The sequence below is a fragment of the Corticium candelabrum genome, chromosome 8, assembly GCF_963422355.1.
Source record: "Corticium candelabrum chromosome 8, ooCorCand1.1, whole genome shotgun sequence".
Lineage (NCBI taxonomy): Eukaryota > Metazoa > Porifera > Homoscleromorpha > Homosclerophorida > Plakinidae > Corticium > Corticium candelabrum.
Window position 1 is genome coordinate 4,335,904 of NC_085092.1, and position 23,067 is coordinate 4,358,970.

General features: G+C 40.4%; 1 protein-coding gene across 1 annotated transcript in view; it reads left to right on the top strand.

Annotated features, from left to right (window-relative positions):
• Nucleotides 1-349: 349 nt before the first annotated feature.
• LOC134183091 (protein FAM135B-like) overlaps nucleotides 350-23,067 on the top strand; it is a 23,423-nt gene continuing 705 nt past the window's right edge. Inside the window, exons 1-21 of the mRNA XM_062650544.1 lie at nucleotides 350-730; nucleotides 842-912; nucleotides 4,710-4,873; nucleotides 6,142-6,212; nucleotides 8,828-9,001; nucleotides 12,985-13,123; nucleotides 13,203-13,255; nucleotides 13,859-13,956; nucleotides 14,034-14,083; nucleotides 14,958-15,023; nucleotides 15,083-15,172; nucleotides 16,071-16,144; nucleotides 16,204-16,370; nucleotides 16,434-17,169; nucleotides 17,830-17,889; nucleotides 17,946-18,061; nucleotides 18,201-18,292; nucleotides 18,348-18,445; nucleotides 18,501-18,652; nucleotides 18,736-18,846; nucleotides 22,221-22,337. Coding sequence (XP_062506528.1) covers nucleotides 654-730; nucleotides 842-912; nucleotides 4,710-4,873; nucleotides 6,142-6,212; nucleotides 8,828-9,001; nucleotides 12,985-13,123; nucleotides 13,203-13,255; nucleotides 13,859-13,956; nucleotides 14,034-14,083; nucleotides 14,958-15,023; nucleotides 15,083-15,172; nucleotides 16,071-16,144; nucleotides 16,204-16,370; nucleotides 16,434-17,169; nucleotides 17,830-17,889; nucleotides 17,946-18,061; nucleotides 18,201-18,292; nucleotides 18,348-18,445; nucleotides 18,501-18,652; nucleotides 18,736-18,846; nucleotides 22,221-22,337 — 2,776 coding nt within the window. The 5' untranslated portion in view covers nucleotides 350-653. The remainder of the gene's footprint in view (nucleotides 731-841; nucleotides 913-4,709; nucleotides 4,874-6,141; nucleotides 6,213-8,827; nucleotides 9,002-12,984; nucleotides 13,124-13,202; nucleotides 13,256-13,858; nucleotides 13,957-14,033; nucleotides 14,084-14,957; nucleotides 15,024-15,082; nucleotides 15,173-16,070; nucleotides 16,145-16,203; nucleotides 16,371-16,433; nucleotides 17,170-17,829; nucleotides 17,890-17,945; nucleotides 18,062-18,200; nucleotides 18,293-18,347; nucleotides 18,446-18,500; nucleotides 18,653-18,735; nucleotides 18,847-22,220; nucleotides 22,338-23,067) is intronic.

Here is a 23,067-nt window from a genome sequence, read left to right on the forward strand (position 1 = left end):
ATTTATTATTTAGAGTTGTATATTATTGCAATTTACATAGAATTTAATTAAGCGATTGACGACTGCAGAAATCCAAATTGAAGAAATGGAAGCCGTGGGTGTGGCTAGATAGTCGCCACTCTAACCTATCAAGCCGTCTGCACTCTGGCGTATGCTCTTCGACACAAAAAACCCATTCCGGAACGGATGCCAAAGCTATCGGCCAGGTGAGCTGACGAGAGAAACACGTGCTGCGACACGTGCACTTGCCTCTTCACGTGTTCACAAAGCATGCGCTCGTTTGTCTATTTGATTTCAACTACTTCCGGTTTTCATAGAATCCGGCACCGGTGGGTCAATGCTACTGTAGTGACCATTTTGTCATAACGTTGCACGGCTTCAAGTTGTCGCTAAACAGCCAATAGGAACGTCTGATCCCGTTATCGAACAAGAGTCGTTTCCAACACGATCACGATCGTGTATTGAATTGTCGACCGCCGCAACACCCTCACACTTTCCTTTACCGCTAATCAACTTGGGAGGCGCCTGAAGAGTGAAACGATCATCAACAGAGCCGGTCGCTAGGCGTTCTTCACTCCAGTGCAACGAGACACACCAGGAAGTGAAGAGATAAAGCGGTTGACAGCTAGGGAACGCCGTACGCGCACTGCAATATGAGCGCGCTGGAGGTGGAGTGGAAGGTGTCGATCGAATTCGACAACTTCTCGAACTTGGATTTGTTTCAGAGGGGGTGAGTTGTTCGAGTTTGATTTGTTGTATGTGACGCCCGTGTAGCTGGCGTCGTTGCTTCGGCTGTCGCTGCGGCTTGTGTGCACTCTGATTGGCTTGCTGTTGTCCGCAGATGCTATCAGGCGCAATGTCGATTGAGAGGATCGCCGAGTTTGAAGTACGAGTTTCGTCTCGCTACGAACGGTAGGTGTGTTGTTCGGATGCTTGGACTGGGGGGCATTGCACGCGGTCGAGATGGTTGGCGTGTTTGTAATTCACAGTCTATCACTTCACTCTTCACTGCTAATTAATTGCTGCAGCGGAGATATCCTATGTCGTTGTAACTGGATGCTTTGTGTAGCGCACAGAGTTGTACAGAGTTGTGTTTGCATTTGGCGCCCAGGTCTAAATTCATGGCCAATTTCATGAAGCATGAAATTGTCCAATTTCTTGAGATATCTTACTCACTATATCTGCTCTAATAACTCTACTGTTTGGGGCGTAATTTGCTTAGCTATACTCTCAAATTGTAATATTTAGAAGGCATTTGGAGAAAGTCTGAAAATGGCCACTCTTATGCAAATATCCTACAAGAAATTGGATACATGGGGCTGTCATTTTGAAACATAAAATAGTTTGATATTTTGTAATATAGGTACACTACTACTGTAAAAAAGAGAAAATTCAAACATTACCATGTGGTAATATACATAGTAAGCCCAAACAGTAGAGTTAGAGTAAGAATAATGAAGGCAGATATCTCAAGGAATTGCAAGAAATTGGGCAATCTCTTGCTTCAAGAACTTCGCCAAGAAGTTCAGCCTGGGTGTGTTGATTTGTGTACATGTAAAAATTCTGAATTCTTGGATGTTTACTAGCAGGTGTTATGAGTGGTGGCCTCCATCAGGGTTCTCGCTACAGCGTGGCAGTGTGGCGCAGCGCCATGCTCCAGTAGCAGTGCGCTACGCTCACAAAGAGTAGATAAGAGTCCAAAGTCTTACAGGTAAGGAATGTATGAGAATTCTATACAACTAAAACACAATACTAAGTGTGACAATAGCGACGAATGTAGGCTCTTACAAAATAATGCAGGATGGCAGTCTCGTTCCGAACGTATGCACAAGTGTTGATTGCAGTCCTGGATGCGTTACCTCTGATTCTAGTCCCGGATGCCCTCCCAGTGACCTGGAAAGCACACCAATTGAGGCTCTTCAGGCTCTTGTCCCGGATGTAACACCTAGAATCTGCTCTAGACTAGTCATGGCTTTATACGAAGCAACAACAGTGGTCCACAGCAATCAACGCTTGACAAGAGAATTTTTGTAAGTTTGTATTGCACATGCGCAACCTATGAACATCGCTAAGAAGGGATTAATTACTGGCAATCGAAGTTAATTTCCTTGCCAGGGCACTTGAGCGTATGTTACACTTAATAGGTTCAACACAAAGTCTTCCTCACATGAGATCGGCGCCAGTGCGCATGTCCGACTGTACAGAGCAAGAACTGCATGCGTCGTGGACTCACCCATCCCGCCACACTCCCAAAAGTCTCTAGTGAGAACCCTGGAGGATACAGAGAATAAACCAAGCAAATGTTTGTGTAGACTGCAAGAGTGTAGGGGTATAGAATGTGATAGTATAGGAGGTACCAGGTCCTGTACATGTAGAAGAAATCTTCATGGTTGGGATTGTTTGTGTTTGTTTTTGTATATTGTTTCAAGATTAGTTGTTTGTTTTATGGGCAAAGGGTAAAGGTCGTGAGATATCTTGATGATCTTAATGACTGTTATAGTAACAGATTATCAAAGGTTTGAATATTTAGTACTGTGTTACCATCTAATAACAGTGTTCATTTAACTCTCTACCCATCATGTGTACAGTTCTGTGGCAGTGTTCAAGGACACTGATCTTCTTTGCTAATTGCTTGTGATATACTATTACAGGACGTGAAATAGCACAACAGGTGATGGCAGTTCTGCGGTTTAGTATTATTTTTTGTGGATTTAATTGAAAAGTTTTTACTACAATACCACAACTGGCTAAGCACACATTTAAGGTCCATTTAGCAAAGTACAATCTGTGTTCAAAATTGTTTGGTAGGAGTAAACCTTTAAGACCTTATTGCCATATTACAGGATGGCGTTCATCAGTACTCTTTTGCACAGCCAAGTTGCATTAGATAAATTAAATGAATGGCATTATAACACTGACATTAATGAAACATTCAACATCTCCAGTGGTATCCCGATTGCTTTATCGACTCTCAGTTCTACTCTTACTGTTGAGTCACTGGAAATCAAGGTGTGTTCACTCTGAGCATGATCAAAAACAGCAAAGACAAACTGTGCGACAGAGGGATTTAAAAGTTTAGATGCAGGAACCACAATTCTCCATTTGTTTTATAGTCAGTGAATATGTCACAGAATCTTCAGCGATGTGCAAGTTTGTAGGCGCTTGCTCTTACATAACGGTACTTTTCTGTACCCAAAATTGTTTTGGAGGCTACATTTAGGCATATTTTGCAATGTCATTTATTTTCATGGGCTAACTAATGGTGAGTGTGTGCCAGGCTAGTGTAGTTAGAGCATATGTCTGTGGTATTTCCCTATAGAATTAGTAGGGCCGTGAGTTTATACTGTTTTTTTTAGTAAGGTTTTGGCTAGAAACGTATAGGACATTTTCATGGTGACAATATGCAAGGAGAATCAAATAGAAGACTTCAAAGTGGATGTGTTTTTTGCTATGTTTTGAGAAATAGCATTGTCTATTATTAAATGAACATTTCGGCTACATGCGTTAGTACATTGCGGCCCGCATACACCTTCAATTGTTGATTACGAACAATCAAATTGAGACATTTGATGCATTTGCAGAACGAGATATGCTTACCTATGCTTGTAACTGATTAAGTGATAAATTCTAGTGAACACGTTATCTTTTTACTAGTGTTTACGTGCGGCAGACCACATAAGAACAGCTGTATTTACCACACACCCAAGGGGACCCTGTTGCAAACACTGGTCTCAACTGTAACTTTGCGTTGCAGTTTTTGTCACATCCATCAGCACATGTGGCCATTGCTTTTTGCCGCAAATGTACATTAGCGCTCATCTCTTAAATTTTGCGCTAGAGCAAATCTTTGAAATGTCTCTTTAAATGAGTACAAGACTGAGCATACTGTTAAGCCTAAGTTGATATTTATTTTTGTAGTTGGCTTTTTCCTGTAGGTTTGATCGTTTGTTGGTAGACCTAAATAAGGCAGGTTCACCAGGAAAACTGAATAATTGTAGTTTTATTGCAAGTTTGTTTCTTCCTTGAAATAGATGTTTGTGATTTTTTATGGCTTTGAGGTCATTTATCAAAGTCAACTAAGACAATCTTTTGCTAGAGATACTGTTTATCATAATTAATTAGCTTCTTGATTAGGGAGACATGGTTAGCAACATAGTTACCTTGTACCCTTTAAGATTTAGGATGTGCACGATGATAATGTATATCCCCATGTGACCATGTGTCTAATATAGTGACTATTGGCTGATAAATGACGTTTCTAGTGATTGTGTTATAGTTCTGACACTAAGTGTGTGAAATTATGTACAAATTATACTAATTATGGTGAACAAATTAAGATAGGACCATATTGAAATACTATAGGAATAACATCTTCCAGTAGAAACAGGAGTGCTTGTGCTATGGTTGCTACTACTAGCAGCTAGGATGCTTTGTATTGTTTCATGAACTAGTGCAGTTGAACGAAAATCTTCTGAGGTATCTAGCACTGATGCTGTGGCATGTCTGTAATTGATGTACTACTTGTTATGTTTATTGTGTCTTAATGCTGTCTTGGTCTTCTGTATTTATACACCTGGACCATAGAGACTGTTAAAACAATGCAGTTGCTTGCTGAAGTGAAACTTCCATGTCATTTGTTAGGAACTATAGTCCGAAATATTCTAGAGTATCATTTGCCAACTGCAGGTTCATGTTGTACTTTGTTTTAGTTCTGCAAGATGTTACACGGAATGACTACCTCTGCAGTGCACGTCTTTTGAGAAACTGTTCTGTGTTTGCCACGTCTGTTGTCAATGTTCAGTATCGTAAAGAAGAATTCAGTCTCAATGAAGTTGCCACAGCTACAGTGACAGCCCTAGCAGACAGCACTGAGGTAATTCACAATGAATATGTTAGGACTTCCAACAACGAAGTCATGAGGTAGAGTTGTCATTGTTTACACGTGTAGAAATCGTCTTCGGAGTGTGTTAGTAAGTAGGCATGAGGCAGACTCTTTTCTATCTGGCAGCCATGTGTTGTTTTACAGTCAAAGTGTCTGCCTTAATGGCAGCAGGTGAAATATTGTCACTGTAACCAATGTTATTGTGGTTTTAATTATATTAACAGATTGTTTTGACAAAAGTACCAACAGAAAGACCTACTCAGAGAATGGCTTGTCATTATTAGTGTCTATTTATAGTCTGTTCGAATATTAGAGAGGACGTGGGAAAAAACCTGTATCTCCTGAAGTGGACGTCCTAGCAGGTTGATTCCAACATCATTGGAAAGCTCACAAGGAGGAGGTTCCAGATCAGTTAGTGTATACTGTGATTGGTTCTTTATTACGACACAATTTGTAACTTCCTGTATGACACCTGCTTGGCCCTGCCCTTCTCTTGCATTTACACCAGGTGTCTCATAACGTCAAAGCCACCGCTATAACGCCCACTACTTGAAAGCTGACGGGACATACATTGAACTATGGATTGATAAGTAAAACAGTTGTAGCTAGCAAGCTTATGTAGTTGAGGCGTTGGTTGAACCTTTGAACCTTTGAACTTAAGTTCATAGCTAAACTGGAACCGTTTATTTCACTAGCGGGAATTAACAATGCTCATCTCTGCTCTTCAATTCCTTATCTATTAACCGCAGTTCCCACCTCCTCTCCAATAATCGAACAGACTGCATGTCTCATGCTTGTACAGTAATGCTATCACTAACAACAGTCCCTTTCAATCTTGAATGTTTTTCAGGCTGACCTTTAGTTTTAGTACTTGTCAAATGTAGACCACTACCACCAGCATTGCTGACAGCAGTTTATAGTTTTCCAGAACTTGGAGCTATGAACTTGTATTTGTGTCATCACTTTTTTCATCAGCAAGTTTTTTTAACCAGAGTAGTCATGTCCTAATATGTGCATGAATTAACTTGTCATGAGGGATCTATGAGACCTTGTGGCTTATCTGTTGCACAAGCATAAATGGTTCCACATGTTGCTTTGTTGTAATCATGTCTGTTGAACTGTTGCTTTTATCGCAAGTGAGATTTGTGACATCTCAAAGATAGTTGACTGTCGTGTACTTACATGAAGCCTCGAATTGAATGATTTTTGATGTAATGTATTGAAATGACATAGAGACATGTATATTTTTTCTGTTGCAGTTGCCTCGACGTTTTCCTTTACCTCATTTACAGCTGGTTGTTGACTTGCTTTTCTCAGATGAATACAATCAGTAAGTGAAAGTTCATCAATGTTATGTGCACAGCTTTTCTTTGTTATGTCTTGTATTTACGTGTTGGGTATCAGGTGTCTACTAGTGTGTGTGTGTGTGTGTGTGTGTGTGTGTGTGTGTGTGTGTGTGTGTGTGTGTGCGCGCGCGCACGTGCACGTGTGTGTGTTTTGCACCCATTTGCATGCATGTGTTTATGGGAATGCAAACAGTAGTTATCTTTTGTCTTTGTTTTATGTGTAAACACAGGAAGGTCAGGACAATTGTATGAGGGTCTGTAAGGCAATAGGTATTTAATAGAGGTTATGTGACGGTGTTCTATGCACAAAATGTTACTGTCGGTGTCAGTATACATCTACACTGTTAGTTAGTCAGCACACATACATATCTGCAGTGTACACTGCAAATGCTTTAGTGTTAATGATGTTGATGGACTTACTACAGTCGATATTGATTGTGCTGTGTTGAAATATTCAACTGATCGCCAGAAATACACGCAAGCAGTGAGACAGACATAGAGGTCTTTTTGTTTGTAGCTAGTGATACTATCACACAAAGGATATTAGAAGCCACCTTTGGTTATGAAATTCAAAATACTAAACAGGGTTGGTTGGTAATGGAAGAGTCATTGTTTAGTGCAGATGGGTATGTGAGAAATGGTCTGGGGAATGCCTATGCAATTCTTGTTTTGCACCCCCCAGAATCGTGGGGATAAAGACTTATATATATCTATATATATATATATATATATATATATAGATAGATAGATAGATAGATAGATAGCAGGAGGTCTATAAGTAGGTGTCAGGCAATGGCATGCTGCTCATTTCGCGTGTGTTAATTACTGGCATGCCTGTGAACATACACTAATGTCTGTTCGATTATTGGAGAGGACGTGAGAACTGCTGTTAATAGATAAGGAATTAAAGAGCAGAGATGGGCGTTGTTAATTCTGGCTAGTGAAATAAACGTTTCCAGTTTAGCTATGAACTTAGGTTCAAAGGTTCAACCAATGCTTTGACTACATAGGAATGCTAGCTACAGCTGTTTTACTTATCAATCCATAGTTCAAAGTATGTTCCGGTCAGCTTTCAAGTAGTGGGCGTTAAAGGGGCTTTGAAGTTATCAGAGACGGGTGTAAATGTAAGAGGAGGGCAGTGCCAAGTTTGTGTCATACAGGAAGTTACAAATTGTGTCGTAATAAGAACCAATCACAGTATTCATTAACTGATCTGGAACCTCCTCCCTGTGACCTTTCCAATGATGTTGGAATCAACCTGCTAGGACGTTTGCTTCAGAATATATGGGTTTTTCCCCACGTCTTCTCCAATAATCGAACAGACTTTAGTTAGATATTCGTTCGTCTGGTAGACCTTGAACTAAAAACTGTCCTGAGTTGTTCGTGAGGCTGTGCTTCTTCACTGATCGACGTTTGACTTGGCGCTAATATTTATCTAATGCTATCTATAAAGAGGTCTTTATCCCCACGATTCTTGTGGAAAGAATTGTATAGGCATTTCTCTAGACCATTTCTTGCCGGAAGTACATATGATGGTGGAGATGGTCTGGCTATGCGAGACTATTACCTCGTTTACACAAGCATTTGGAAGCGGGCCAGCCCATACTGGCTCGAGTCAAGTACATCGTGTAAACGCATAGCATACTGGAAAACGAGCCTCGCATGCTCATTTGGTAGTCTCGCATAACCAGACCCCTTTCCGCTGCATCATACTTCTGGGCAAAAATGGTACAAAGAGCGTGGAGTGAGACGGAGACTCTGTGTCTTATCCAATCATGGAGCGACCAAGATGAGCAAAAAGTTTAGCTTTTGAACTCCGTTGCTGCATGCGCACAACAGTCACCTGGCGATAGACCTATGACGTCTTGTATATGTCCTATGCATTCTTGATATGACTGTTGTAAAGCCATAGAGAAAAATGCGAATAGCTTAGCTTCTGTCCATTCCAAACGTGAGAGTGTGAGCTAGCGCAAGCTATGTCAAGCTCAAGTAACTAATGCACATTAATGACACGCACTGGCTTTCTTGTACAGAGTGTGTCATGTAAACGTGAGCTGGAATACTGGGCTGTCACGGGCTGGCGCAGTTTGCTCGGCTCGGCTCGCTGTGCATGCTCGTGTAGATGGGGTATATGTTGCAGCCTCATATGTGTACTGTATAAGGGTGTCTGATGACTAGAATTTAATGTCTAGAAAATACGTGGTAAATGCTTTAAATGTACAGTCATACACTTTAGTATTTCCTCATGCCTTGTTATTTCGACCACGTTTGTCCCATTTTCGTCCCACGTTAAGTAACAACACAGTAACCATGTAATTGGTTTCAGGTGTAGCTTGTCAGATAGTGAGGGTGTCAGATTATAGGGTGTCCAAAATAACGAAAATATTTGCACTTGTCTGTCTGCTTTTGTAATGGATTATCCCTTAAGGCTATTCTGCTAGCCTGTTTGTGTCTATTGCCAGTGTACACGTAAGATTGCTTTTTTAATTTTCATAATGAAGTAGTATATGCAATGAAGTCTGTATCATGTAGCATTGTCTAGAATTAGTATTTCTGTTTGCTTTTGTTATGCTATCATATGACTGTGTTTTTATTGTAGGAAGGATGGTGTAAGCAATATGCAGGTTGTTAGTAGTCGAGTGGTCGACTTGCACTTCTGCTCGAATCATAATATTCATCACCGTATCCCACTCATGTTTGACTACTTTCACTTGGCCAGTGTCTCGTTTACTGTTCATTGTGTGCTGGCAGGCATCAGATCAACGCTTCAAAGGTAAATTGATGACACACTTTTGTACAGCAAGATATGATAGACTGAAGGGTATATAGAACACAAGTTTATTGCCTTTTGTTAATTAATTAAATGTAATATTTAGTTGGACTTGAGACAGAAAATTGTTACATTGAAACTGTTTGTTAAATACTCTACTAAAATTTTGAAATTTACAGGTCTCTAGTACAAGCATTTTAAGTCTGGAGTACAGTGCCCCCACGCATAAACGCCCATCCGGGAGTGATGTCAGGAAAGTGCGCGTAATTCAAATGTTCTGTCATGTCTATCGACGAAACTCGGTAACAAGATTCAGCAATTGTAGCCGCATCTCGTTGTGAAAGAACTCAACAAACGGTTGCGTTTTACAGCGGGCCTCGCTTGAGGAAGCACATTTTCTTCGTATTGCACATTTGTCCGTTTTTACGCTACGGTGTTTCATTATTTAACTAGTTATTTTGCAGAAAGGGACATGACATGATTATCTAGGTAATCATTGTGGCGATTTTTGAAACGTGCTTTCGTTTTTGAGATATTGAAGAGGAAGGCCCCTGAAGAGGGGTGCACATACGGTTGTAAATCTCTACAAAATGGTAGCGGAATATGGTGAAACGCAAGGATAACATAGCAGAGACGATTTATAAAGTATTCATCGTGGGGATTTCTGATTGATGCTTTTGACGCGAAGATATGACAACATGAATATGTGCAACATTCTGTATTACGCCATTCATAGATATTTTTCACTTACAGTAAAAAAACAACCAAAAAGCTACACAGAACCTAAGATCTAAAAACTATACAAACAACTAAGGATCGAAACACCTGAAAAACAACAAGACTAAGCATCATTTGGTCTTCTGTAGTGAGAGTGACAACCCAGTCGTCCAAACAGTTCTGAATGTCTTTATCTAAGATCTCCTTGTCTGGTAAAAGTTGCCCAAGTTCACAAGAACTGGCAAAAACTTCGGATAGGTCTTTCACGTAGTCAGACATCAGCGAAGGAGACGCTAACCCATCATTCCCAAAATGGGGACCCTCTTTTTGGTCAACAGGAACACTCATTCGCTTCCGTCTAACCTCGTTCAAAACACTTCTTCTGTCTCTGAACAGCTGTTGCTCACTCCGACGCACGGCAAAAAAGACAGGTGCAAGAATATGGCGCGGTTGCTGTGCGACCGCATAGCGTTGCAACAGTAAAAGTTTATCAACCAATCAGTAACAGGCAACGCCCCTATCGACAGCCAATCACCGCCTTGTATTACTAACTTGTAGAAGGTTCTGTGACATCATAATTACATTACCAGAAAGCCCTTGCATCAAGGACCACGCGCATCTAATCAGCTATAGCGTACGACCTCGGAAGCCCACGCTAGTCCGCGTCGAAGTTATGGGCGTTTATGTGTGGGGGCACTGTACATGGAAATTTGAGTTAGTGTTGGCGCTACATATGTGTATTAGTGAAGTCTTTATAGTGTAGTGCTGCACTTCATATATAGTGACGGTTTATGACCTTAGTCATTGTCTATGTAGCAAGGTTATCTGATTAGCAGAGAGTTTATACTGTGGGAGCTAATAGGGTCTGTTTGGGCTAATGGACTTGAAGCCTTCTGTTTGTTTTGGCTTGACTTGAAGCAGTGAGCGCTTTCACTGACAGTGTTAACTCAGGTTAGATCGGGTTAACCCTTGCTTAACCCCAGTGTTAACCCGGGTTTAGTGAACTTACTTTCATACCACATTCACACGACTGTGGTAATTGGAGTCTAACCCAAAGTTAAGCTAACCCTGTCTCTGAGTAGGGTAAAGCAGGTAGAGTGGTTTTTAAGACATTCCCTAATATATGCAAAAACACCCCCTAGCTATTGATCCAGCCAATGTACAAATGGCTTCTTCTCGTTTTCAGTCAGTGGCATTACTGCTTTGCTATTCTCAATCAGAAACTTTAAGCAATCGATGTATGCACTTTAATGTAGATCTGCTGCGTCTAATTGCCCGTGTCGTACCTGTGAACGCAAGTTGGGTGGAGTAGGGTTATCATAACTCTACCAGAGTTAGCCTAACCCAAGTTAACCTTGTGTGTGAAAGCCCACAGTGTCAGTTCACCCCATAATTGTGATGTTGACACATGTTATCATGTTATTCGTTTGTTTGTTACTGTAATCAGAAAAATTTGGGGCACTGTAGATTTTGTATATTTGATGGAGGTGGTAAGATGCGTAGATCAGACTTGCTATTGAATTTTTATGTATTGAATGGTTGTGTTTGCTATTAATGGTTTAATGTAAATACAGTAGGTTAACTATTATGTGCTATTTTGTAAATTTTGATGTCAGGAACTTAGAAGAGCTGTACAAACAGCAGAGCACGTTCTTGATACTAACCTTAATTTGTATGCCTTTCGTTTCTGGTCCAATTCAAGAGTGTACTCATATCCTGACATCAGTGTTCTGCTCAGGGTTTTCGGAGTGTTGGTCTGGTATTGGCTACATTAAGTGTGTGGTTTATTTCAGATATAGAAAGAAGTAGAGCAAATGCCCAGACAATCAAGCATTGTTGCAAATCAGACAAGAAAGCGCCAAACAGAATGTATTGCAGTGTTGATGGTCCATGATCTGAAAGAGCAGACTAAGAAAAACTGCAACTTCTGTCAATGGTTGGAGAACAGTTTTGCCCGGTCTCACATTTATAGGGTATAATTGCATGGTTAGATGTCTACCATTCCTTTCACCAGCTGCAGGTTTTGAACAGCTAGTGCTCCTGTCTAGCAAAGAAACCCTGAAGACGACTTTGACGGGCTCTGTCACATGTCACCTAAGATATTGCTTGTCGCTGACGTGCAGACTGATGAGTTGGATCTCACTGTCTCCTGAATGCCCTGAGCTATAGATTATATTATATCGATCATATTATATAGATCGTATCGTTGCATGGTGGGTCTGCCGCCATGTCACAGTGTGAACAAATTGCTTACCTCTCAACAAACTGCTCACCTTCTAATGCTTATTTAGCTTAGAGCAAGTAAAACACTAAAATATACATTCGTGGTCACATGCAGAGTGATGGTCAGGCCTGACCACCTTCGACCACCATGGGCAGAACCCTGTGACATGATCATGAGTCTTGCTGGTACATGTGCTGATTGCATACCTAGGTTGCCAATGACTTCTGCTTACTAACATATCAGTGTTAAGTGTCACTGAAAGGCCCCTTGGGACAAACTGTTGACATTTTCTTTACACTGTTACCTTTGGGCCACCAGTAGTAGGAGATAGTGTAGCTTGTGCCAAGTGCTTCAAAGCATCTATTAGATAAGCAGCTATTAGGTAAGGTTGCTGATTTGCACTCTAATCTACTATGGACTGGAGAACTCTATGCTTCTAGCCTTGTCAGCTAGGGTATAGGAATTGGTCTGAAGCTGTATAAACGGTTATGAAATTATATGGAAATGAGAAAGAGTAAGCTAAGAGTTCCGTTGTGAATGTGATATAAGAATAGGTTATCGTATTAGTGTACTATATGGCTTTTACAAGCACGAGGAGCTGTTTGATCTATGACTGTGTTATCACCCGAGACGAAGCCAATGGCTACGACCTTGCTCTGAATGCTAGCAGAAGCCATATCACACGCTCATAGTAGGATAAGTAGTTTATACCAGTTAGTAGTTTAGAGTACAATGTTAGCCGAAAGTAACTTATTGCACACTTGACATGCAATACATTATATCCACCATCTAAATACTCGCTTGTGACTGGTCACATGTCACGTGACCATGGTATAATAGCTCTGTAGGGAATTGTGGCAGGTAAAGTGGCTTTGGTGTGAACTAGTGTGAACCAACTTGTTTGGCATCATGTTGTCATGTTCTCTGTAATATAGATATTATGCATGATTATGTCTTGAGTAGAGTATTTTTACACTATAACCATTATATTCATCATATTTAGAATAACAGGGTGTATACGTACTTTTTTTGTCTTACATGGCAGTCCTACACAAGAAAGAAGTTGGTTTCAGAACCTTTTCATTAGTCATTCTGTGTTGCCACCTGAGCAATCTCTTCCAAAAATTCTGTTTGGTGAAGTCTCACAGAAGCGCAGGAAGAGAACGAATCGGAAAACTAGTCAGGTGTGTGTTGAGCATGCGTGGGTCTAATAATAATTGCCTTGCTGTTCTTCACTTCATGTGATGTCTTTTTTTTCGGTAGTCGAAGTATGAAGTCTGTTTTGTGGATGTGGATCTTGCATCAGCAATTCATAAGTGAGTCTTGTTTACTATGTAGGTTTTCTGTATTTCTGACTGTTACTGGTGGACATAATCTGGCTTTTTGCTGATTTGCTGATGCTTTGTGACTCCAATAGAACTTCCTGGTTCTTAATGATATGTAATCGAACCTGCTTTGAAATGGCATGCATGGTTTCAATGAGGTAGTGTTGTCTGCATTGGTTGAAAACTTTGGCCACGGTTTTATGAGCAGTCTTTTTTAAGTCTCCCACTCTCTTGTTTTCTCTTCAGTGCATCACATTAACTGTAGACACAAGCATTGATGATGATTTGTACTTATACATTTTTTCTGCATACACTTTCAGAAGGGTTTAAGGGCATAGGAGAGGGAGCACATCTTTTGTACACTTGTGAAATAGGCTAAGAGACAATATTGAAAACCTTTAAACGAAACCTTGTTGTTACAGAACCAGTCGTTGATTGAATAACCTGCTAGAAGTTTTGAATTGTTATCACCATTTTTGTTGTCCAATGATGCAATCATAATGTATTTCCTTACACGGGAACCAGGAGATCATATTTAATACACTTTATAGTATTATTGCTGCTTGAATGGTTGATGCTTTGCTTTTGTTTCAGAAAGTTGTGTGGCATGCTAATTGATTCTCTCGATGGTCTTGCTTTATCGTTTACCTATCTCATGAGCATTATACCACAACGGCAGCGATTGACAATTGGTACACTTTCACACGTTTGATATGCTGTATCAAAGCTATTCATACTGGTGGTATTGATGTCAGTGTTTTGTTTGTAGCACTGAGTGACAAAGCTTCGCTGCTCAAGTCTTTGATACATTCTGTGAAAGTAGGTGTACTACTAGTAGACATATTGACACAAAACACAGATTACAGATTGATAGATGTATAGACAGACAAAAGCATTATACGCTAGCTTATACGTAAATATATTTGGAAGAGACAACAAACATGAACTAAGAGACTGCAATGTAACAGTATGTTTATGTACTGATAGGCATTTGTTGCCACTGGATAACGTTATGGTGCTCATTGGGTCTTAAAATCTACTAACTGTAGGAACAGATATGTTATGTGTATGTGTTACTAATTTAGTGGTTCATATGCACACATTTTGTGAGGCGATTGAACGAGCTCTGTAAAGTTTGAAACATTTGTATAGTACACTCGAACGTCTCTTATCTGGACGTCTGAGATATGGGCACATCTACATACCGGGCACCCCCGAGAACGTGCTCAATCAGCTGTTGCAAGTACTTGCACAAGTACTCTACATGTGGTCATGCATTAGATACTGTATTACACATCTAAATGAAAATGCAGCATGGATACACATGTACAGTATGTACATATTCACTCTTGTGTAATCTAATTTTCACATGAGAAAGAGCTCTCAACACCATTCAAACTGATCTACTGTTTGTAAATGTGTTTATCCTAAGATACAGGCAATGTCCGGTTTCAAAGTGCTCTGATAAGAGACGTTCGAGTGTAGGTAAAGTTGGTACTAATATATTTTCTGGCAAGCCACACTGTCTGTCTTTTTACGTACTCGGATTTCCGTTGTTAAATACAGAAGTGATATATTGAAATTAGTGTATGTCATATAGATATATCATTTTTTGTATGTACAGTTGTCTGCATGGAAAAGACCAAATGTGTTCTGGTTGTGAATAGCTTATTTTTATATTGTTTGTGTTCAGGATACTGTTGATGCCGGCGAGGTGATTTCGATTGTAGAGAAAGACTTACACGATCTTCATACTGAGGTGCCCAGTGTCAGGATACTGTTGCTGCTTTTCTTGAAGTTGCATTATCGTAATTGCAGATCACTGCTTTGTGGACACAATATACAGAAGCTGTGTCTCTGAATCCAAGCATAATTAGAGCTCTAACTGCAGTGCACAATAGAGAAATGGTTAGTACATTGTACTGTCTTAAGTTGAGGTGCATCTTATACTTTATTACCCGACGCGTGAAATGCTAGGGATAGTAATGCAGGCCAGTCATGCGACATACAACCGACTGATTGACCGACTAGCCTGCTATGCAACGGTGTAACATGTGATCGCTGATTGAGGCAAGTACGTGACAGGATGTTGTCTCTTTTGCATGCTCTTCTAATTGGCTCTGACTAATTAATGACATTCAAGCTGCAAAGCTATAGCAAGAGGAGGGTTTGCACTGTAGTGCTTTCTCATTGACATATTGATACTTTATGCTTATTTGAATATCTAACATTTAGAAAGTCTTTGACCTAGGCTGTAATATCAGCGTGCGAAGGAGAACATCAATAAGTACACTGCACGTTTTAGAATTCAAAATTTTTGTATTGATGTACTTTGCCCAATGACTCTCACCTTGTGGCTTAATAATTGACATTATGTATTTTGTCTTTTACAATTTGTTTTGGAGTCTTGTCAGCATCTTTGTTGCTGGTAGAGATCTCGCTTGTTTGTGAAATGTTTGCTTGGATGTGTAATGTTACTGACTGTGTGACACACCATGTGAGTTGATGATGACTGACACACGCGCACACACACACACACATGCACACACACGCATGCACACACACACGCACACACACACACACACACACACACACACACACACACACACACACACACACACACACACACATGCACGCACACATACATACCCATGCACATGCACACACACATGCACAAGCACAGGCACACCACTTTATAGTTTGATCACCTTGACGTAATGGTGTACTAGGTGTATGTAGGAACTTTACGTCGACTGTCTGTATGCTAGTTGCTATAGAAATATTGCCTGTTTGTTGTTGTTTCCAGTTGAATCGACTTTATGAAGCCAGTATTGTTCATCAATGGCCTCTGGATTCATGTGTTAAACGGGTCTCTAAAAGGTTTGATACTTGCTATGTACAGTAAGAATGTTTATGCAACTTTATGCATTGCTTTGCAGTAAATTTAGTCACGTACGTCTTGCTGAGATAATACGTCGATCTCAATACATTGAACTGGCAGTTGCACCTTTGGAACTGGCTTGTCATGACACTGATGGTGAATGCACGTCTATGCCTATAGTGTTTGAAGATCGATATGTTGGTGATTCTCCCGTTGGAAGACGACGTAATGCAGTGCATGTGTTGTAGGCTATGTTGTTGGTTCTTTTCTGATGCATACTACTTCTAGGGAGAAGACACGTGAGTGCACCACCAAAGTGTGAACTTTCTGTGGATTCTAGTCCAAGAATGTCTGTACAGTTTCGTCGTCGTTCACATCACTGTGGATCGGACGTTCAGCATCCGATTGTAAGACATCGTGTGACTCAAGAGTCACTAGACGATATGTTCTTGTGCGCTGCATCAAGAAAAGCAAATGATGAGATATTGCAACCTCAGGTGGCAAATGGTGTTATACCTTTGAGGAGTAGAAATGGTCACATACCAACAGATGAATCTCCAGATAGCACGTCTCAGAGTTCTCAAGCAACTGACACAAGCAGAAGTCAGGAACGACCCACAACAGCAGTAGAAGAAGTGTCTCAAAATCGATCCATACAGTATAGTAACTTAACAGATTGTAACCATACGAGTAGTAACTTGCTTGGCGAGTCATTGGAAGATGGTGAACCGCAAGCAGCTTGCCAAGTTGAGTGCAACGGAGAGAGAATGCCTTTCAATTTGCTTCAGTTACTTCTTCCTTCTGATCTCAGTGACGTTGACTGGTCATGTCTGCCTGACGAGATTGTTCAGGAAATACTTGATGCAGCTGCTAGTATGGATGAAGCTAGGGAAGCTGCATTTAGTGCTGAGAACAGTGTTGAGCCAGTAGAAAACAAAGCTCCGTATGAAGAGTTTAGCGAGTATACAGAGCAGCCTGATTCTTCTCACAGACGGAATTGGTCACCAAGTATTAGAGATAAAAGGTAAGCAAGTATAGTGCTGCAAAGTGTGTACAAAAACACTCCTGTCAGTCGGTGCTTTGTTTGCCACTGTTGCACCTTGAATGCTGGAAGGCAAATGGGTTTGAGTATTGTAAACCGATCTTGTGTATCATTGGTTATACGTGTTGACACCTGCTGGGATGCTGTATGCTATTCCAGTACCAAGATGCTGGAATAGACCCGAGCTCTATTCTAGTGTCAGTACAGCGTCAACTGCAAATAGCAAAGTTTTATTAACCAATCAGTGGCCACTGAATCATGTGGCTTACTTGTAAAGTATGAAAATTGCAACTATTGATGTGAGAGACTGCTTGACTTTTACTATTCAGTGCTACTTGTTAAAAAGGTTATTGTGAATGAAGGATGCGTTCATCAGGGTGACAACAGGACTATGTGCTATTGTGAAAGCTGTAAAACACGATCTAAATAGTTGAACAGAAACACTAGAAATCTTCATAATCAGTTATTAACAGTGTAGCACAGCAGTACTTATGTCACTTGTACTAAGAGTAGCCTTCAAATGCCTGACACTTGTCACAAGTGATAAGATACTGTATATAGAAGTTTAATGTTAGTTTGCTGATACCGATCGTGATGCTAAGCTGATGCTGAGCTTAGTTGCATAAATCTGATGTTTTATAGTGTTGAGCCTGCTAAAGGTGAACTCAGAGAAATGCTATCCATCAATGGCTGTTTTCTCAGGTATTTCCTTTCTGCCATTGCTCATCGATTGTCTTCAAAATGTTTACGACTTGTAGTGATCTACCCAACTACATATCAGAGCCTTTGAGAGTAAGCAGTCCTTTATCAGCTCATTCTTTTCTCAGACTGAGACCTTTGACTCACGTTATTGTATGTGTTCATGGATTGGAAGGTGAATATTGGAGTATGAGTAGCAGTGTAATAGGGCAGTAAATTAGAAATGTGTGTGTTTAGCTACTGTAGAACTATTGTGTTCACCTTGTTTACTGATATGCTAGAAATTTATTAGAAAATTTATTGCCTTTTTACAGGAAACAGCAATGATTTACGGTCGTTTCGAATATTTCTTGAAATGGCTATGCAAAACAGTCGTCTTGAATTCATCATGTCGGAAGTTAATCAGGTTTTTGTAGATGAATGTTGTGATTGGACTAAGTTATTGATAGCATGTGTGATAGGCCAACACCTTTGCTGACTTTAACTTGATGACCGACAAGTTTATTCAAGAAGTGTTTCATCATCTGGAAGCGTTTCGTATTGACTTTGATAAAATTAGGTTGGATGGTTAGGATCAGTGTTGTGTGTCTGTTGTTGCAGTTTGATGTTTATAGTTTTATTGGACATTCACTGGGCAATATTATCATTCGGTGTGCTATTACTCGACCTGCTTTTCAGCCTTTGATTGACCGGTTGCACACTTTTGTGTCACTGTCTGGCCCTCATCTAGGAATGTTGTATCATACCAGCTCTATTGTCAATACAGGTACTTGCTGTTTGGTTTCTAGGAAATGGTTTATCAGGTTATAATTTGATTGACTCATAAATGTGTGATGTTTGTTGTATCAGGTATGTGGTTAGCTCAGAAGTGGAAGAAGTCAGATTCTTTGGCTCAGTTAGCTCTGCGAGATCACAGTGACCCAAGACAGTCATTTTTGTATCAGTTGAATGGAATGCCAGGTATGCACGGTTTCTGTGATGGAAATAGAGTAGATGTTGTTGTTGTCTTTCATTTGGCAAAGAAATTCGCCATGTAATTTGTGAAGTGTTTGAAATGGTCAAATCAAGTGTTGGGGTGGGAAGATACGGGATTTGCATTTCTTGTTGTTGGGGGAGGGAGTTAAAAGGCTAAAGAATGTCCTATTTTACTTCTGTACATCTGAGAACATTATTTGTGATGTGTATTTTGATTATCCCTGCTTGCAGAGAAGCCTCTATTTATTAATGTTCAGAAATTTGTAGTAGGAGTGTTTATAGATAGATTACAAATGAAGTTGATGGCTTGACATTAAAAAGTTTTGTTTAGTTAAAACACTACATGGAGATGATCACTTTCATATTTAGCAGACTCTCCTTTACATGTCTGCATATCCACTTCAGTCTCAGATCCAGATGGGGTTCAGGGGATTACAATTTTCTTTTTCAATAAGCGTAATTTACCACTGATGAAAGGAAGATAGTGTGTAGCCTTGCATCTAGACAAATAGTAAGGAGATTTGTATGTGATGGCTATTGCCCTTGCACACGTTATCTGGTCAGACTGCACAAGTACGTCTTTTTTTGGTTTATGGCTTAGTTGACCTAGAGGGCCTTTTACGGCCTTTTACCAGTTGTAAATTTTTCTCTCTATCAAGAGAAATGCAAGGTATGAACATGTAAAACTATCAGAAACGAGATTATACACGTACATGCATGCAAATCAAAGAGCGGCTGACCTAAAAGCTTTGAGAAAAGCCCTTACCTTTCCTGACTTAGCTGATGAAGTTACTGGTCCACATGTGAACCAGGGAGATCTTGTTTGGATGTTTGTGGACCTGTCCTTACCTCGAGATCTGCACATCAGGGATGCCTTATCAGTTCATTATAATTGAAGAGAGCGAATGCTAGCATGATATGCAAACTATCGTAGAATCTCTCTCTGATACGCCAATCTCCATAGATCCATCCAACATCAATGAGCGAGCATTTGACATGGTTGCTGTGATGTCACCTGCGAGGGTGGCTGTTCTATGTAAGAACAGCTACTCTATTTATGTATATGCATTGCTATGCTCACTGCCTCAACCTATTTGTTGCAGCAAATTTCAATGTTTTAATTAAGTTAGAAACATGATAGGTGTTATCACTTATCAGTGAAGGGTACCTCTTTCTATCCAATTCTCCCATGAAGCAGACGCTGTGTGAGCTGATTTAATTGTGTACTCTAGTCGTCGTACACAAGGTTCCCTGACTATGTAGAACAGAGTGGATGGAGCAGTACACCTGTTTCGAGTTTTTTTAAAAGAGATACAAACATTGAGCCACTTTCCTAGAAGCCTTTGTTTCACCTCATGAATTTCCAGACCTAGCCTCATCTGACAGCAGTTGGGATTGAGACAGAGATCTCAAGGTGAAATTAACTGAAAGCACAAGGGCTACAGGCTGCTCTGTTTTTTCGAAAGGGAAGCTGTGTTCTACAAAGAACATCCTTGATGAAGTGATGCTGCTTTGCTGCAAAGCTTTCGAGGCATGACATCTTCAATGCGTATTAAATGGTTGATGAAGTTCTTTAAATGTATGAAGAATCTTCAAAGGAGCATTGACGTGAACGTTAGTTCTTGGTACAATAAATAACCCTGCTTTCTGAGAATATATCAGGGTAGTAGAGTTCTGTCTTCAGAAAAAATACTGTACTTGCGTGATTATTACCCCACTCCTATAGTTGGCCAGAGTCAAGGGTTCAAGCATGGAATGAGGTCATAAAAAGTTCGAAACTGCACTACAAAGCAACAGTCAATTTCACCAGAGTTTTGTTGCCATGTACAGGAACGATTTCTGCTGAAGGTTGCTGTGCGAGAGGACTTCAGTGTCTGGTACCAACAATAACGTGTCATATAATAGCTTTTGATAGCATGGAATCCATATGCTACTGGAAAGAAACCTTCTACTAGTATTTCCAAATTTAGCAAATGAAGTGAAATGATGTGAAGTACTGTGAAAGAAAAGAAATGATTACATTAGAACCTCGCTAATCTGGACCTCGCTAATCCGAATTACGTTTGGCGCCCTGCCTTGCATACCCAGATCCTATTAGGCAGCCTGATCTGGGTTGCGGTTATCTAGTTTTCAGCAAACGCTCGTATCCAACTATTTTAAATCCTGACTTTGACGTTATTTAGTAGTACATATAGTCGTTGCAGCAGTGTCCTTTACCACAAACATGGCATATGCGTAGAAATACTTAGATGCGTTAGTAGTCTGGGTGTCCGAGCAAAGTCTGGACCTCCAAGACTATGCGTTTTGGCATTTTTGATTATCCGAACAATTCACTAATCCAAACGGAGCTTGGCACAGCCCTGTACGGATAAGTGATGTTCTGCTGTATCGTATTTCCGTGCATTTAGCTGCATGTCGATATAAGCGAGGATTACCAGAAACTTGGTTGTCGGATTCTGGTAATTATACTCGCATGTCAGTATGTATAGTGCAAGAGAGTGCCAGTAATGGCGAGGATGCAACTACACATGAGCGGTAAATCTACTGCACATGCGCCATAATTCATTTCAATGGCAGATATTGACCTAAAATGCAGCTTCTGCCAAAGCCAAGTACAAGAGAGTGAAGTTGAACAGCCAGAAGGTATCGAGAGTCGATTTTCGAAAGTCTTAGACAATCGACAAAAAATAAAAAGCCAGTGGTACTATGCAAGTACGAGGAGCTTGGTTTTAAAAACGAAGTCGTCAGGGAATGTGGAGGATCTTGTCAGTGCGTACAGGATTGGGTTTGAACAAGCAGAAAACAGGCTGACAGATGAGGAAAAGGAGGAAGACGATGAAGAAGGGGAGGATGAGGACAGAGAAACATTATAGGGTTAATTATATACTACATCTAGGTGAGAAAATATACGTCGTAGTGTTTATGTATGTTAAAGCCTCTCAGATCTAACAACAATTGCTGTGAGTTACAGTAAAAAATTCAGCATTGATGAAATATGTCGTGCATCTGTACAGACCCATCAACAGGAGATATTTGAACCTTCTCTGTTTGCAGACTGATTATATATCTCAAGGCTATGCGCTCCGAAAGCACAATGGGCCACTTTTGTACATAACAGATTAATGATACTGAATTGTTTACTTAATTCCACAGGCGATTGCATTGTCACATGTGTGTATACTAATTTAGCAGATTAGTAGTCAACGTTTAGTAAGATATAATTTCATTAGAAGAGAGGAGATTAGCTAACTCTTTATGACTGGTAGCAAGTCAACCCCCTCTTTCAATCTTCCTGAATCTGGGCCTGCATGTGCAGGTTAGAAAGAAGACCTGCATTGACAAGCTATGTTGTTTTATAGGTCTGAGCTACTTCAAGAACGTGATGTTGGTCTCTTCGTCCCAGGATCAGTACGTTCCTTATCATTCTGCACGGATTCAGATGTGCAAGGCGGCCTCTAAGGACTCATCAGACCTTGGTAAGTGTACCAAACATTTCCTACATAATTCTGATTTTGTTGCACTTTTATTGTGGCTTTCTGTTATGTTTGCCCGTCTGTTTGACTTGCCATGGTTAGATGTCCAACATCCAATGTTGCATGACTAAAGTAAAGGTACGCTCCGTCGTTTAGTACCACACCCCCGCAAACTTGATTGCAAGCTATACGCAATCAGGTTGGAAGGTTGGGCTGATATTAGAGTGTAGTCATCATTACAAATAAGGAGAATGTACGGGAGCGATTTTGCAATGTCGTTGTTGAAGCAGAGTTCATGTCGTGTGCAAACCAACTCGCCATCTTTCCTCAGGTTGAAGGCACCAAATAGGTTACGTTTTACAACTAAACTAGGTGAGCGCTACATATCAGTGTGAAAACAGTGCATAGGATGATCACGTGGTAAGCAATAAGTAGATCATGTGAAAAGTGCAAACGCACAATGCAGTGCAGTTGGTTTCTTCAGCCTGTATGTGCATCCACGCCCATTTCATTACCCACGAGCACATTTTCTCAACGTATCACAAGTGACTTCTAGAATTTTGATGGTAGCAAGGCTGTCTAGTTTAGTGTGCATCTTTTTGGAATGTTTCACACGTGACCATTGTATATGCGCTCTATATTTTCAAGCTATTTGTCACTAATATCTAGCGCTCGTATCCAGCTATGCCTGTAGTTCAGACCAGCCTTCTATGTTGATTGTGTAGCTATGCAA